We start from the raw sequence: 15,494 nt of genomic DNA, 5'->3' as shown, positions 1-15,494 counted from the left end.
TATATATATTTTTTTTTTTTTTTTTTCCGGAATTTTCTTTTTCCGGAATTTTCAGAAAAGTCCACTTTCATCTCTGAATGATGACCCCCACCCCCAAGCAGAATCGTGACTTGCTTACTTTTATCCCTTGCAATTTTACAACTTGTGTCTTCTTCATGTTTATCCTCACATAATTTTGACTTTTTTTGCATGTAACCTTTGGACTCAGTTCTTTTTCATCCTGTCCTTTTTTTCTCTTAATATCATGAATTTAATCTTCTAATAGTATGACATTATTCTCATCATAGTATGATTTTTATTTTATGATATCATGACTTTCTCATGGTAAGATTATGACTTCGATCTCTTGATGTAATTTTTTTTTCACGAAATAACGTATATCATATAACTTTGACTAAAATGTCCTCATAATACACATTTCTTTGTAAAAGTACATGTTTAATGTCCTGATATTGGGATTTAATTATTCTATTATTCATCACCAGGCCAGCTGATATCCAAACAGCTTTATTTTAAAGAAAAGATGAGTGGCTCTAATTTTCTTTTGATACGACGACACCAATTTTCATGTGTGTACATTAAAGCTTGAGGTGCTATCAAGCCTTTTTTTTTCCCAATGCATTTTTGATTGATTTTTTTGTTACCTGAGCCCCCCTCTCTCTCTCTTACTCTTTGCCAACATCTTTCTCTTGATGTCTTGCCGTTTTATGCACAAATCAGCGTTGCTTTCGAATGAGCACATTAAACGCCTCCTTTCCAAGTGGTCTGATTTGATTACCTTTGTTGAGGTTGCCAGGGGCCGCATGGCCGCCGTCTCGCCGCTCTCCCGGTAGCGAGTGGAGAGGTTGAGGATGGCAGCTGTGGCGGCGCTTGGGGGGCCGCCGTCTTCTTGCTTAAAGTGACTAGGTGGTGGGCTGTGCCGGCCGGAGGTCGGCAAGCGGCCGCCTGGAGCCGCCAGGAAGCCAGGATGATACTGCTGAGGTGCTTAAATAAATAAATAAAGGAATAAATAAAGGAATAAATGGCGAGAATGGACGGTGAATAATTCAGTCGCGGGGGACAGCAGGTGTTCCAAGCAAATGTAGTAATAAGATGCTGGATGACAAACCATCAAAAAGGGCTCATGTGGCGTTATTAACGAGCACTTCCAACCATTCACCATATTGTGTTCAATGCAGGCATTGGTTGAACAATATCTTCTTGAATGTGGTTGTGGTGTACGCCAGTTTTGTTATATGCCCGACTTTATTAATGAAATATGGCGACTCATTTCTTGAAATATTTCTAACGACAATTTTTTCGTCATGCATGTGCTACGTTATACTCATGAAAGTTACAAAGCCATTCAAGCAATCGTGTAACTTCAGCATCATACAACGAAAGAGCATTTTCTTGGACTTCGTTGTCGCGGAGTTACCACATTTTTTTTTACTTTGCGACATTGCGATGTGTTCAGTTCCGCTAAAAATGTGGATTCATTTCTCATGTTCATGATTTTATCCTTGTAAATTAATCGTAATCGTAACTTCATCTCCTCACTGTGATATTTTTTCTAATAATATTGTGACTCTTTTTACTTTTAGGACTTTATTCTCATCCAGTTACAAATTTTTCCTCCTAAAAATACAACTTTGTACCTCATTGCAATTTGTTTCTCATAAATTCTTACTTTTCATGCAAAGTGACATCATTACGACATTCACTTTACACGAGGCAAGAACTAAAGTAGAGTGTGGGTTTATTTTTAGAGGTTGTGGACAGTGATCGTTCAGCCCATTCATTGACTATGTCTGTCGTAAGTCAACTGAGACTCTCCATGGTTTGCTTTTTAGTGACAGGTTACGTTATGAATATAGTTAAGTATTATTGTAAAACACAAAATGCTCAGTCACTCATGAAAACTAGTAGCAGATTCAGAGGTCATTTTTGTGGGGTTGGGGGTTAAACTAATAATCCTCCAAAAATGCTGTACTGTTTATCTTTTAACCTTCTTATGAGCTTGATAATACAACAAGACTGTTACAAAGAATGCGCCTTTAAAAAAAAAAACAAACCAAAAAGAATAGCAAACGTGAGTGTGCTCGCGATTCTGAATACAGACTGGTGGATTCAGCTCATGTATTGAGTCGTATTCGTGTTGTGCAGGCGCACCCAATGAAGTGTGGCGCATTTGCTTTAGTGAGTCAACGTACAGTCGGGATAGCGTGAGACTTCCACGTCGTGGCTGACGCCATTGAGCGGCTGCTTTCCGAAGACCTGCGCGTCGAAGCTGGCGTAGTCAAAGCGGATCCTGCTGTACTTGTCCATGTCCTTGGCCAGACTGCTCTGCAGGGCGGCCATCGGATGAGCCAGGCGGTAATTCAGCTGGCTCAGGTCGAACTTCTTGACCAGTCCCACGACCCTGCGAGCAGACACAAAATGAAGGAGGGTTGAGGCTCACTTCACTCTTACAGTTAAGTGTTGTTTTCGAAAGCACTTGGGATGTTTTTTTGTCGACAGTCTCAGAATTGGTGTTATCAACATAGCAGTTAGTTATTAGGGCTTGAGTAACCTCAGAAAAATAATGACAAAATTTTCCCATGACATCCTGCGAACTGTCTTTCATTTTCCATTCTAAAATGATTACTTTACTCATTAGATTCAAACTTCTTTCTCAATATTACAACTTGAATTTCACAAAACATTTCATTTCGTTTTTTTTGTCAAGAAAATTCAGATTTTTTGGACAAAATCTGACTTTTCCCCTCATGTCTCTTGCACTATTGGAACTTATTCTCATAAAATAGTTGCTTTTTTCCCCTCATAATATTTTCATAATTTCATGAATTTATCCTGAAAATGACACCATTACTCCCATTATAATGCAACTTTATTCTCACCAGATTAACTTAAATTGCAGAAATCACGTAAAATTCCATGGAAATTCTGATTTTGGTCTTGTAATATGACAACTTTAGGCTTGTAAAATATTTATTTGTGAGTAAAATCCAGATTTTAATGTTGTCCAAATTTTGACCCCTTTTTTTCCTCATAAATTTACAAACTAGTTCTGCTAATATCACAACTTTATCCTCATGAAATTTCTCCTTCAAAAACAGCAATCTTATTCACACAAGTACACAACTTTATCCTCATGAAATTTCTCCTTCAAAAATAGCAACCTTATGTCACAGGTGTCAAACCCAAGGCCCGGGGCCTAGATCTGCCCCACCACATCATTCTATGTGGCCTGCGAAAGCAAATCAATTTCCATGATGCTTGCTAAAATCACTACCATAATTTAAAATTCTCATATGTAATAAATAAGAGACACATTTTAATCATTTTCTTGTAACCACAACCCTCATTACAGCGACTTAAACAATAGTTGAATAAACCGTTATTTTTGACTTTTTTTATTTGGTTTCAGTCATAACGGCCCTCCAAGGGAAACGGTAACTAAAATGTGGCCCATGACAAAAATGAGTTTGACCCCCCTTTATTATGTGGCTCTAACTTCCCTCTAAATGCACAAGGCTTTATTTTTGTAAACTTTTGTAAAATTACAAACTTCTTCCCGTAATAGTACAGCTTTATGGCATTCAAATTGAGACTTTTTAAAAAGACTTATTTTAGGCTCAACATAGAACAAATTATGTAGAATTCAGACTTGATTTCTTGTAAACATTGCGACTTCATTCTCGTAAATGTTGTTATCCCTCAATCGCGTCCTCCTAAAATTCTGCCTTTATTCCTCTGAATCTAACAACGTTATTCTTGCACCATCGCGACCTTAGTAGTCGAGTTGGCTCAGTTGAAACTTTTTTTGACCAGATCCAACATTAAAGTGAGAGACGGCTGTGGCTTAGATAACCCAATAAAAAGCATTGTTTTGGAAAGTATTTTTAATTTATTAATTTTTTTGTTGTACACATAGTCTGGGATTAGATGCTGTCGATGCGGCAGCCAGGTTGCCAGACTAATTAATATAGCGGCAGTGGGCACCCTGCCCGCGATAAATCCAGCGGGAACAAAGAGTTCTGCTCTTTTATCATTTCTAATAGAGGGGATGGAGCTCGCAACAGACTGCGCGTTCTGTAGGGATCGCTCAATAAAACACAACATGAGTGTTTATCACTTTTTTGCAGAGCTTAACTTGCACAAGAACACCACCCCTCTCACCCCCCTCCACCACTATCTTCCCTCCACCCCCAACTCTTCTCCAGTCCAGAATTTGCGAACGCTAATTATTTCGCAAATCACGTGACGGCTTTAAACGCCGGCTGGCGCGGGCGCGTACCTCGGCGAGCAATCGGGCGTTTGTCTGTTTTTCAGGCTCTCGTCCTGAGGTTTGGAGATTTTCACCGCAGCGGCGATGGGGCAGCCCGACAGACTGGGAAGACAATCAAACACGGTGTAAGCCAATCCCTGATACTCTCATTGCTCTCTGTGGTGTGATATGATTATTTATTCTCATAATGGATGGAGTACAGTATTCTTTTTTTTATTTTATTTTATTTTTTACCTCCGGTGGGTGCTGCGGTTGCTGTTGACATGGCCTCTTCCCGTGCAGCCGGGAGTGGGACACTTTAGGACATTCTCGTGCATGGCCAAGACTGAGCAGACCAGAGAGAGAGAGAGAGAGAGAGAGAGAGAGAGAGAGATCTGAATGTTCGATCATTTAGGGGAACCATACTTGCTGACTTAAACGGTGCTCAAAATGGACCCTGAAAACTTCACAATGAGGCCATTGTGATGTCATCGAGCTCATTGTTTAATGTGCACGAGATAGCTCGAGACCCACGCTCCCCATCCTTAATTGAGCCAAGGCGTCCATCTTCCCTTCGAACAATCTCACAGCATATCACGAAACTAATGAACTACTTGCTTAGTGTGAAACCTGAGCCTCTTTGATTGAACGCAAAGCTGACTTACTCTGTTGTATGAACGGCAAATGTTACACATTCATTCGATGTACTGCCATCTCATGGGAGAGCATTGAATTGCTCTGCCAGTCATTATATGTCACTCGTATAGATAGAAAATAAAATGTTTCTTCACACAATTTCTGTGGAATTGGGTATTCCCCTGGTTGGGAATCACTGCTTTAGAATTTTTTTTCGAGAAATGACCAGGGCCCTCTCAGATGGAGCAATTTAGCTCTTCTTTGGGAACCCCATTTGGGTCGAAATAGACACGAAACACCTCACTAGGCATTCCTGCTAATTTAAAATTGACAAGACTGCTCTGGATTTTGCTAGAAGCTTTCAGGATCCTGTAGAATGATGCAAATGAGCTCCATTGTGGGAACCATATTTGCCACAATGAGGTCAAGGCGACATCTTCTAGCTAATTGTAAATGATTATAATACTATGTATTTTGCTGAAGTTAGCATAATTCTTTAGAATAGTGTGAATTAGAAAATCAGTATTAAGTGATTTATGTGATGCTTCACGTTGAGGTGAGCGTGACATCTTGCATCTACTTATAGGTGATTAGAATGTTGTCAGGAATGACAAGGATTTTTCAGAAAGTTGCTCATTAGCACCTCACTTGGAACAATAATTGGTAACATAAGTGGGTGGGCACTGAATGCATCACGATGGGGTCAGCATGACTTCTTTCAGCTAATTTTGATGTTATAGTGCCGTAGATGCCATAGATATTACCAAGATACTTTAGAATTCCACGGATTAGCTCTCGATTGGAAAACATATTTGCTAACTTAAGTGGATGTTCAAAATCGACTCTGTATGCTTCGCAGTCATTTGAGGATGCCTTCTCCGGGTAACTTTTCGCAGATTAAAACACTCTCGATTTTGCTTTGCGTTACCAGAAAAAAAAAACCCTCAAGAATGTTGAAAACCATTATTTCAGGAAATCATATTTGGTACCTTAAACGGTGTTTGAAATGGACCCTGAATGTCTCACACTGAGGTTCGATGACTTCTTCCAGCTAATCGGTGAAGAAAAATGATCAGCATCATGGAAATGATGACCCTATAATCTTCCTTAGTCTCTTATAAATCTGTTTTGGTGCTGTTTCTTGGACAAAATGAACAGTGGAATAATTAAATAGGTTTGCCAGATGGAAGTTAAACAAGTCTTGCAGTCTTTTCCATTCCAGGGTTGAAAATGTTGAATTTGCAAGTGTTTCAATGAGTCACACTAAATGTTTATGAGATGAATATAGAGAGCAGTGAACATTTTAGGCATTCAGTGATGATTTATGTAAGTGCCTTGGCGCGTATGAGGGAGCGAGAAAGTGGCCGCAATGTAAATAGCTTCGTGCAAAGAAAAGACGGCTGATTATATTCTTCAAAAGAAAAGCGTCTTTAAGGGCTCCCGTACATCCTTAGAAACTTCTTTTCTCTCCCCACGTCCTCCAATTAGTTGGCTGGACTTGTCGTATTTATTTTGTTCAATAGCATACTAGCTCGACCCTTTGATTTGCAAACACTGCCTACACTCGGCGAGAAAAGTTAATTACTTTTCCTGTTGCTTTTGTAACATCACGCTTTAATGTCCAATGTTTGTGGAATTTTCTTGGAATGTCTTAACAATCGCCAATATGGGGGGTGGGGGGGCACGGGGGGACGCGAAATAAAACATTTAAAGAGACTTCAATGCGCACAACAGAAGTGACTGACAAATCCTTTAAGTTACTTGCTAAAGTGATGCACGCTTCAACTCAATTCAATTTTTTAGGAAGACGGGCTCCATAAGAGCATTGAATTGAATCAAATAAACGCTTTATGTATGAGAAAAAAAAAAACAGGCTTATAAAACAGCCTCAATATTTGGAACACAATAAAAGAGCCATATTAAAAACGATGCCCCAGTTTGGATTGACGCGGGGAGGCATTAACAGTGGACTTTAATCTAATAGATGCCTTGTTCCTCGTTAATCAGTGACTATTGATTTATTTATTTTTGCCACACCTCAAATAACAGGATGTGCCACTGGACTACGTTGAGAAAGACATCCGACAACACTACCTGTCGCCGTTGAACACAGAGCAGACTTGGCACCTGTAAAACTGACTTTTGTACCAAACTTTACAAGTTTGACCAAGCTTCCCATCAGTGACTGTATCAAAATAAAATACAAATTGATAAACTTGTACACCTCCTATTTATACCTCATATTTAGACAAGTACAGAGAAAAAAAAGGATGATTTTTGGGGGGGTCGTATTATACACGGGTGCATATTATTCACGGAATTTGACCGTAAATGAAAAATATGTCAACTGAATAAATAAAATACAGAAAGTGCAATGAAAAAGAAATCAAAAAATGTATAAGAAAAAGATTTGCCGATATCATATGCACACACACACACACACACACACACACATATATATATATATATATAAATAAAATTTTTTTTAATCCATTTTTTGGGGGTCCTGACAAGATGGACAAAGTGTGCTGCTGCATCTGTGATGGTGTCGATTAAAAAAAAAAAAAAAGAGGTGTACCGAATGAAGTGTCCCAAGATGAATATTTTTCATTTGCACACTCACTCTCTGGAGGAACTCGCACTTTATGAGGACACCCGGACAAACTTCTGTGATGGGGGTACAGTCCGGTGACGTGACCCGTGCCGTCGCAGCCCGGCGTGGGACACCTGATGTCCCGCTTGTCTGTCCGCGGAGAGTCTGGGGAAACATTTGTTGTTGATTTCATACATTGAAATGATGTGTTTTGCTACACCAAGTAGTACAAAAAGGAATTTGTAGTAAGGACGTATTGGATACGAGCCAAGAGATTGAAATATCAACGCGGGCACTTTTTTTTTTTCTTTATGAAAAGCATCTATTAATTTGTCCTTTTAGTTAAGGCTGTAGTTGAACACACTTCTTAATGCCCGACCATGGAAAGATTACACGGAGGATTACACATTTAGCCATGGTCATTTGAAGAATCCCGCGGAAACATGAGAGGTACTTTAGCAGGATTTGAGACTTATGGTCATGGTTAAATATCCACTTGATTCCTATCAAAATCCAATATTCGGAGTAGTTGCAATTTCGCTTTATTATTATTATAAGTCTGTTTATGTATTACTTGACTTGTTGCCAAAATGTTTAAGCGGTAAAGAGGATTTCAAGCTCTGATTCCTCTCAATTTCTTTTTGTAATTCTCTTTGCTGCTTTATGAGTGCGCAATCGACACGCATTCCTTTTCTGTGAGGCTGGACAGCCTGTTCATCCATATCAATTTTATGGAGCCTTTACTAAATGTATGAAAAAAATAGGGTGCAACATTTGAACAACAACTGCAGTATACTTGATGAGTGGGCCCAATTTAAAAAAAAAAAAAATAGATTTCTTGAGTAAAACAATGGTAACTTACTGCGAAAATATTTCATAATATTACATATATTTTCTTAGTAAATTAAGAGAATACAAAACAGCACAATATTATGAATATGATGTATTAAAATAAAAATAGAAGACCATGTATTCCATTATTAATAATAATTACTTGGGTATAATTTTTTGTATTTGTTTTTTCTTTTTTCTAAGGGTTAAATAGCAGACTGGATTTACAGAATTACTTTGGGACTTATATGCATTTTGAAAAATCATTTGTCACAAAATGTTCATGCCTACTTTATGATCAGATTAAAAAAAAGGAGTAAATGATTCTGACTCTGGCAACCCACGAAAAATTATGCCATGACCCATGTTGGACCGAACCCTCCGTTGAGTAACCGTAACGCTGCTAAGGTGTTTCTATGCACGTGTTTCAGTATGGTACACTCAGGGCCCTATTTTGATAGACAGATGCACGTGAATCTTCATGTTTGTGCTGTGGCAAGTCTAGTTTACAATGTTTGGTAATTTGGCAAACACGTTGCGCCTCGCTACGCGTTCGGCCGGACCGAGAGGTTTCCTCTGACACGCCCCCAGTGCACCTGACAATTTGGTGACAGAAAGTAGACTACACTTTAGAACAACTAAAAGCAGGTCGAAGTTGTAGCGCGGGTAGTGTAATATGATTTTAGTGTATTTGACAGACAGATCCTGAGCTGAGACTTGAGTTGGGCACAAAAATAGCACCCTCAGTCTTACCTTTGCCTGAATGGCAGCTGATCCTGTTGTCCATGTCCATCATGCGCTGATGCCGCCTCTCATTGGTCATCTGCTCCATGAGGAAGCGGTCCATCTCGCGGTAGGCATGATGCAGGACCTGCCTCTGTTCCGTCTGCAGGGCAATGGCCTGCTCCAACAGGCTTAGATTGACTCTGCCGTGGCCCACTTCCAGGCCTCTCTGGTGGAGGTGGTCCAGCGCCCAGCCCTCCAGCCGCGGGGGTCTCTCCACCTCCATGTCGCTGTCTCGCTCCTCCTCCACCTCCTCCGGCCTGTATCTCTGGAAAAGGCCTGAGCTCAGGTCCGGTTGAGGTTCTTCCTTCAGGGGTGAAGGGTCGTCACAGATTCCGGAGGGGCTCAAGCCGTTCGTTTTTGCGGAGAGGGCCCACCGAAGCTCCCTTGGGCTCTGCGGGGATGACGACCCGCTTAGCCTGTCCTGACTTTGGTCGTCCTCTGCTTCTTCTTCATCGTCGTCGTACATTTCTGGCGTGCTGACCTCGCGCTGCGGCGAACCCTCAGGCGTCACCTCCGACCACCCCAGTGAATCGTTGGAGCGGCCATTTCTGTCCGGCGCGCCATTGATTGGACTCAAGTTTCCATCTAAAATAACATAAACATTCAGTAGTTACTTTATAAGACATTTTTTGGGGCGTGGGGGGGGGGGGTCAATAACAGGTAAAAAATAACACCCGCATATATGGACTGACCAATAGTATAGATTGGTGAAAAAAAAAATTGTAATGACACATTTCATACGTTATAATATTTTTTGAATGTATGTTCTAAATCACCTTGCAGGCCATGGCACACTTCGGACATGCCCCGTTTTCAAGGAACAAAACCGCTCAACCACGGGAAAATAATTTGGATGTAATCTTCCAAAATCCTTTTAAGGTTTTAGAACTTGTGTGACTTTTCCAAATAATACCGTGAGAAAAACATGTTATTGTGAAGAACACATGTAACAGCGTAAGGTTGCGGGATTCTCAAGTAATTACTCACGCTAAGTATATTTTAGATTTATGTTTTTTCATTTTTGGGTTTTCCTCGTGGTCTGAACATGAAAGCCCAAATTGAGGAACTCAATTTGTTTTGCTTCCATCCTCTTTTTGTCTGGCGAAACAAAGATTGAAGATGAAGATTATGGGGGATTTACAGTACATTTAAAAAAAAATAAAATAATTAGTTATGTGTTTTTATGATGAAGCCAAGCAGCAACATGTTGTCATCTGCTCAAACACAGATGTCAAAACATCAAATCTGGGAGAAGGAAAGTGAAGATTCCTGAAGACAAAAATGGAATCGGATTATGTTGTTGTTGTTTTAAAAAGGGAATGAAATGCTACTAGTTGTTGACTTTCCTCGTACATGTTGTTATACTAATTCCGTGCAGTTTTATATTCCCAAACACTGAGTGGGAATTGAATTCACGCTGCCTGCATAGAAGTCAGGCTGGAATGAATCTATGCGCTATCAATGACTTTGTATGATTTGATCTTTGTAAACTTTCATCTTTATTCTGGCAACAGCACATACGTTTTCTTGAACAAAATTTTCAGGGTCAAGTGTGAAGTAATTTTTAAAATCCCAAACAAAATATGTTTTTATGTCACAAGTAATTAAACAAAATACATTAAATAAAGCATGAAAAAAGAATTTATATTTCGTGAATTTGACAAAGTAACCGTTTTACTGAAGTGAGAACCTGACAAACGACAAATCTGGAAGTATGACGTCACTTCAAGACAACAATAGCGGGGCTCACGATGGAACGTATACAAAGGCTATATAGGCTGCAATTATTAGCCTAGCATTATTGTTTGCAATTTGATGCTGTGCTGTGTTCTAAATTGTCCCCGATTGGATTACCTACTTGTTCCATGGATTCCCGCTAGCACTGAGAGCACACGTCATAGTAGGTTGGTGTCGTACATTGTCATTGCTAAGGTACTTCTGTTGCGTTTTCGGCCACTCCGCACATTATATCGGCAGTATTGTTAGTCCATCCATGCACTCATATAATTTGAATGTTTTCGTACAGGACTGCATCCATGAACACGTATAATACTTTGAATCGAATGTTGACATAAACAACAACCAGAGTTATTCATTGATTAGCACAGCTACCTTTTTTGCAAATCCGGTTGAGAAAACAGAATAGTTGCATCGTTCCAATTTTCTGGTCCATTTACGTGCCCTATTTTTTTCTTTTGGTTACTCAAACAACTGTTTGCCTGAATGTGTCCAGTGCATTGCCACACAGTGGCGAAGTATTTCGCCGAATAATTCGATAACAATGGCAAAGAGCAGTTAACGGGACAATCTGTTATGTTTGTCTGGTAACAGTTGGTTTTGTTTCCTCATGTGCCCTTTTTGTCCCCACCTGTTCTCCTTATCAGTGTCCCTTGTGTTGAACCAATCAGCTCCCTCAAGTCTTTGTGTCTTGTCTCGGTGTTTCTCGTTGTCTCGTCACTTTACTTGTATTTAGTTCCCTGAGTTCTGTCAGTCTTGTTTGGGTCATTGTGAGTTGTGAGTGTCAGTATGTGACTATACGTTTGCTCCTGTCATGTTTTTTTTACTGTTATTGTTTTGTTTGATACTTTGCTTCCTCGTGATTTCCAGGCATTTTTTGAGTACTTCGACTTGGTGTTTTTTTCCATTGTACTCCTGTGTGTATTTTTGTTAAATACATTTTGGTCAGTCCACCCTGCTCCTCCCTGCCTCCCTGCTTTTTGGGGTCCTCCCTGCACTACCACCACGCAAACATGACAGAATGACCCAACCAGATTGGACCCCACAGGACCAGAGGCCTATTCCCACTGCCACCCCTTCATATCCCCGGCGAGGCAAGTGTTGCGTCGCCCTCCGTTCCTGTTTCCCGGCGATGCAAGGGTTGCCGTCGCTATTGTTCCCGTTCCCCGGCGAGGCAAGGGTTGCCGTCGCTTTTGTTCCCGTTCCCCGTTCCCCGGCGAGGCAAGGGTTGCCGTCGCTTTTGTTCCCGTTCCCCGGCGAGGCAAGGGTTGCCGTCACCCTCCGTCCCTGTTCTCGGCGAGGCAAGGGTTGCTGTCGCCCTCAGTTCCTTTCCCCGGCGAGGCAAGGGTTGCCATTGCCCTGAGTTCCTGTTCCCGGCTTGGCACGTGTTGCGCCCCGCCCTCCGGCCCACCCTGTTTCCGCTGAGTCAAGCCGCTGGGTGACTTTGGGATGTCTGGGATCCGTCCCTTGAGGGGGGGTACTGTTATGTTTCTGTCTGGTTACGTTTGGTTTTGATTCCTCATGTGCCCTTTTTTCGCCACCTGTTCCTGTTATCAGTGTCCCTTGTGTGAAACCAATTAGCTCCCTCAACTCTTTGTGTCTTGTCCAGGTGTTTCTCGTAGTCTCATCACTCTGCTTGTATTTAGTTCCCTGAGTTTTGTCAGTCTTTGTTTGGGTCATTGTGAAATGTGAGCTGTGAGTATGTGAGCATATGTGTGCTCCTGTCATGTTTTGTTTTCTGTCTTAGTTTTGTTTGTTCCTTGTGATTTCCAGGCATTTTTTGAGTACTTCGACTTTGTGTTTTTTCCATTGTACTCCTGTGTGTATTTTTTGTTAAATACATTTTGGTCAATCCACCCTGCTCCTCCCTGTCTCCCTGCTTTTTGGGGTCCTACTCCGACTACCACCACGCAAAACTTGACATAATCAACGCATTACGATGGCTGACTGTGGCAAGTCGGCATTCTGTAAATGACGTCACTCGCAGGAGACCTACCTGCAGCACGCAGGATGATGGGGTTAGGTTTGCTTCCTGATTTATTTATTTTTAACGTTAAAACGGCTGGCATAGGTTCCAGCACGCCCACAACCCTCGTGAGAATAAGCAGCTCAGATAAAAGATGGATGGATTACATTGAGCGCAATTTCTATTGATATTGTTCAGGTGTCAATCGCGATATACATTGATTGTGGATTATTGCCCAGCCCAAAGTGAAATGTGCTTCAGAATCACATTTAAAACTGTGCATGACAATGTTTATGTCCAAACAGAAAATGAATGCAAAAACCTAAACTTGCCTCTTTAATTTCAACATGGAATGACAGCCTATGGTACTTAATGTCAGGAAATGCACTCTGTCCAATATATTTGTTTCTTCATCACATGGCTGCCATGAACAATGTCCTAAAAACTACAAAGCAAACGCCAGCCTTTAAGACAATTTTATTTTATTTATGTATTTATTCATTTATAGACCCACTGTTTCAAATGACCCAGTAACATTCAACCCACAAACGGTCACATTATGTAATGGCCGTCGGTGGATTTGTGTTGTCTACTTATTAGAGGCACATATTTTATTTGACAGATTTTAAAAACCTTTTTGCCTGGATTAATTTTTACATTTTGACCCATTTAGCAAGTTTGCTAATTCCTGTGTTTGTCTCATCATCATCCTCATTATCTTCGACATCATCCATCCATCCATCCATCATTCCTGTGACCTGATTCATCCATTGAATCCTACTTTTTGCATTGCTCTCGTTCTGTCTGGCCACTTAAGAGGATAGAAAGTTAAAAAAAAAATTAAAAAAAGCCAAAGAGCCTTAACAGAGCATAAGTTTGAAGCGTTTGAGAGGATCAAGGGAGATTTGATGGAATCAATCCAGCTGATAGCCTTGCATTGTTAATCACTGACTAGCACTTGAGAGACACGACTGGTGTTAATAAGGGGTTGTTTCGCGGACGTTTGAGAGGATGACTCTAACCCTCTTTAGCAGACTTTAACATGGCTGCGGCGCACAGCCCTAAGACCATGCCAGTGAACTGACTGGAGGCAGACAACCTCCAGTACGTATATAGACAGGAGTGGACTGTGGCCAAATTGTGTTCTTGTAATGAGCCACATGACACGACATCTTACAATGCCATCCACAAAAAGTATTGCCACTTGCATTGCATTCATCCATTTCCGAGCGCGCTTGTCCTCATGGAGTCGCGGGGGAGCTGGAGTCTTTCCCAGCTGACTTTGAGGAGGGACGGACTCAGTGACAGGCAGTCACAGGGCAAATAAAGAGTCACATTCACACCTGTAGACTATTTGGAGTTTTAAATGAACCTAGCGTGCATATTTTTGGAATGGCGGAGGAAGCCAGAGTACAAGGAGAAAAACCCGTGGAAGAACATCATGCAAAGTCCACATAATTAGATTTGTATTTGGAACCTCAGAGCTGTGACGAGGCAGATGTCCCCTTAAGCACTGTGCTGCCCTCCTTTACTTTATAAATGTAGCCAAATAATATAACAGGAACAAAATTTGCCCCTACATTTTTATATCAACGTTTTTCTTGAAAAAAGAAATCACGTGCACAGAAATGACACTGAGGAACAAATTCATTTTTTTCAGGCAGCGTGTTCAGGAAATGCAATACAAAAAAATAGATTAACATTCTGCGCTTCTTTTCTGGATTTCTTTCTTTTATAAAATTCTGTATGAATCACAAGAAATTGTGATATCATTCCACATTTGCATTGATGGATAGCAACACAGGTACCACTTTCTGGATTGTGACATTTATTAGGAATATAAAGTAAGATAAAATATTTCATCCATTTACAAATCATGATGGCTGAACAATTTGAAGAAATAACCTAATTGTGGTATTTGTTGTTGCTGTTGTTTTAATATTGTGATTGCAATTTCATGTGTGATTATTTTTTTTGTCCTTGTATTGAAAAAATCCAAGCAATAAATTGCTTGGTATTACAATAAACTATATCAGAACTTCTCTACATGAATGTTATGAGTTAGGCTGACTCTGAAATAAAGAAAACTTGACAAAAGTCTACCCAACGAACATGGGGGAATTTGTTTTGTTTTTAATTGCATGCTTTGCAACTTGAAAATTGCATTCTACCACTTTGTTGATTGTTCATCCCTATTTTTAATTTTTTTTCAATTTTTTATTTTTTTTTTAATGTCGGCGATTAAAAAGACCTCCCCAAAAATGTACGCCTGTGATCTGTATTTGATTATATTCTACAGATGGCCTTAAAAGTACCGTATGTTGCAAAGAAAAAAAAAAAACAACAGCCAGTAACATGTATTTACATTCATGCAGTAGGCGAGCGAGCGGGGTATTGTTTAGCATCCAGCTGGACACACACACACACACACACACACACACACACACACACACACACACACACACACACACACACACACACACACACACACACATACACACACATACACACACATACACACACAGTGAAACAGCAGAGAAAGAGGAAAAAAACAACTTGGATCCGGCCATGGTTTGTGTGTTGGAGCAGGTGAAGAGTTGTCACTCCAGAATAGCCATTAGCAGCACTCTGCAGCAGGCCTGCACTTGGCTGTAGCTGAACACAGCGCGACGCCACCAAAACAACAGCCTGATTTT

The 15,494-nt window shown here is 40.5% G+C and overlaps 1 protein-coding gene across 5 annotated transcripts in view; it reads right to left on the bottom strand.

Annotated features, from left to right (window-relative positions):
- Positions 1 to 15,494, bottom strand: part of st18 (ST18 C2H2C-type zinc finger transcription factor) — a 51,762-nt gene that overhangs the window by 14,863 nt on the left and 21,405 nt on the right. For all 5 annotated transcript variants that reach the window (XM_019879215.1, XM_019879216.1, XM_019879212.1 and 2 more), the window contains exons 6-11: positions 9,063 to 9,680; positions 7,509 to 7,643; positions 4,505 to 4,595; positions 4,280 to 4,372; positions 2,193 to 2,401; positions 779 to 984 (exon numbers count right to left, since the gene is read on the bottom strand). In XM_019879215.1, the coding sequence (XP_019734774.1) occupies positions 779 to 984; positions 2,193 to 2,401; positions 4,280 to 4,372; positions 4,505 to 4,595; positions 7,509 to 7,643; positions 9,063 to 9,680 (1,352 nt within the window). The remainder of the gene's footprint in view (positions 1 to 778; positions 985 to 2,192; positions 2,402 to 4,279; positions 4,373 to 4,504; positions 4,596 to 7,508; positions 7,644 to 9,062; positions 9,681 to 15,494) is intronic.

Source organism: Hippocampus comes, unplaced genomic scaffold (assembly GCF_001891065.2).
Source record: "Hippocampus comes isolate QL1 unplaced genomic scaffold, H_comes_QL1_v1.1 scaffold85, whole genome shotgun sequence".
Lineage (NCBI taxonomy): Eukaryota > Metazoa > Chordata > Actinopteri > Syngnathiformes > Syngnathidae > Hippocampus > Hippocampus comes.
The sequence above is the reverse complement of the archived record's forward strand: the minus strand, read 5'-3'. Positions and strand labels throughout refer to the sequence as shown.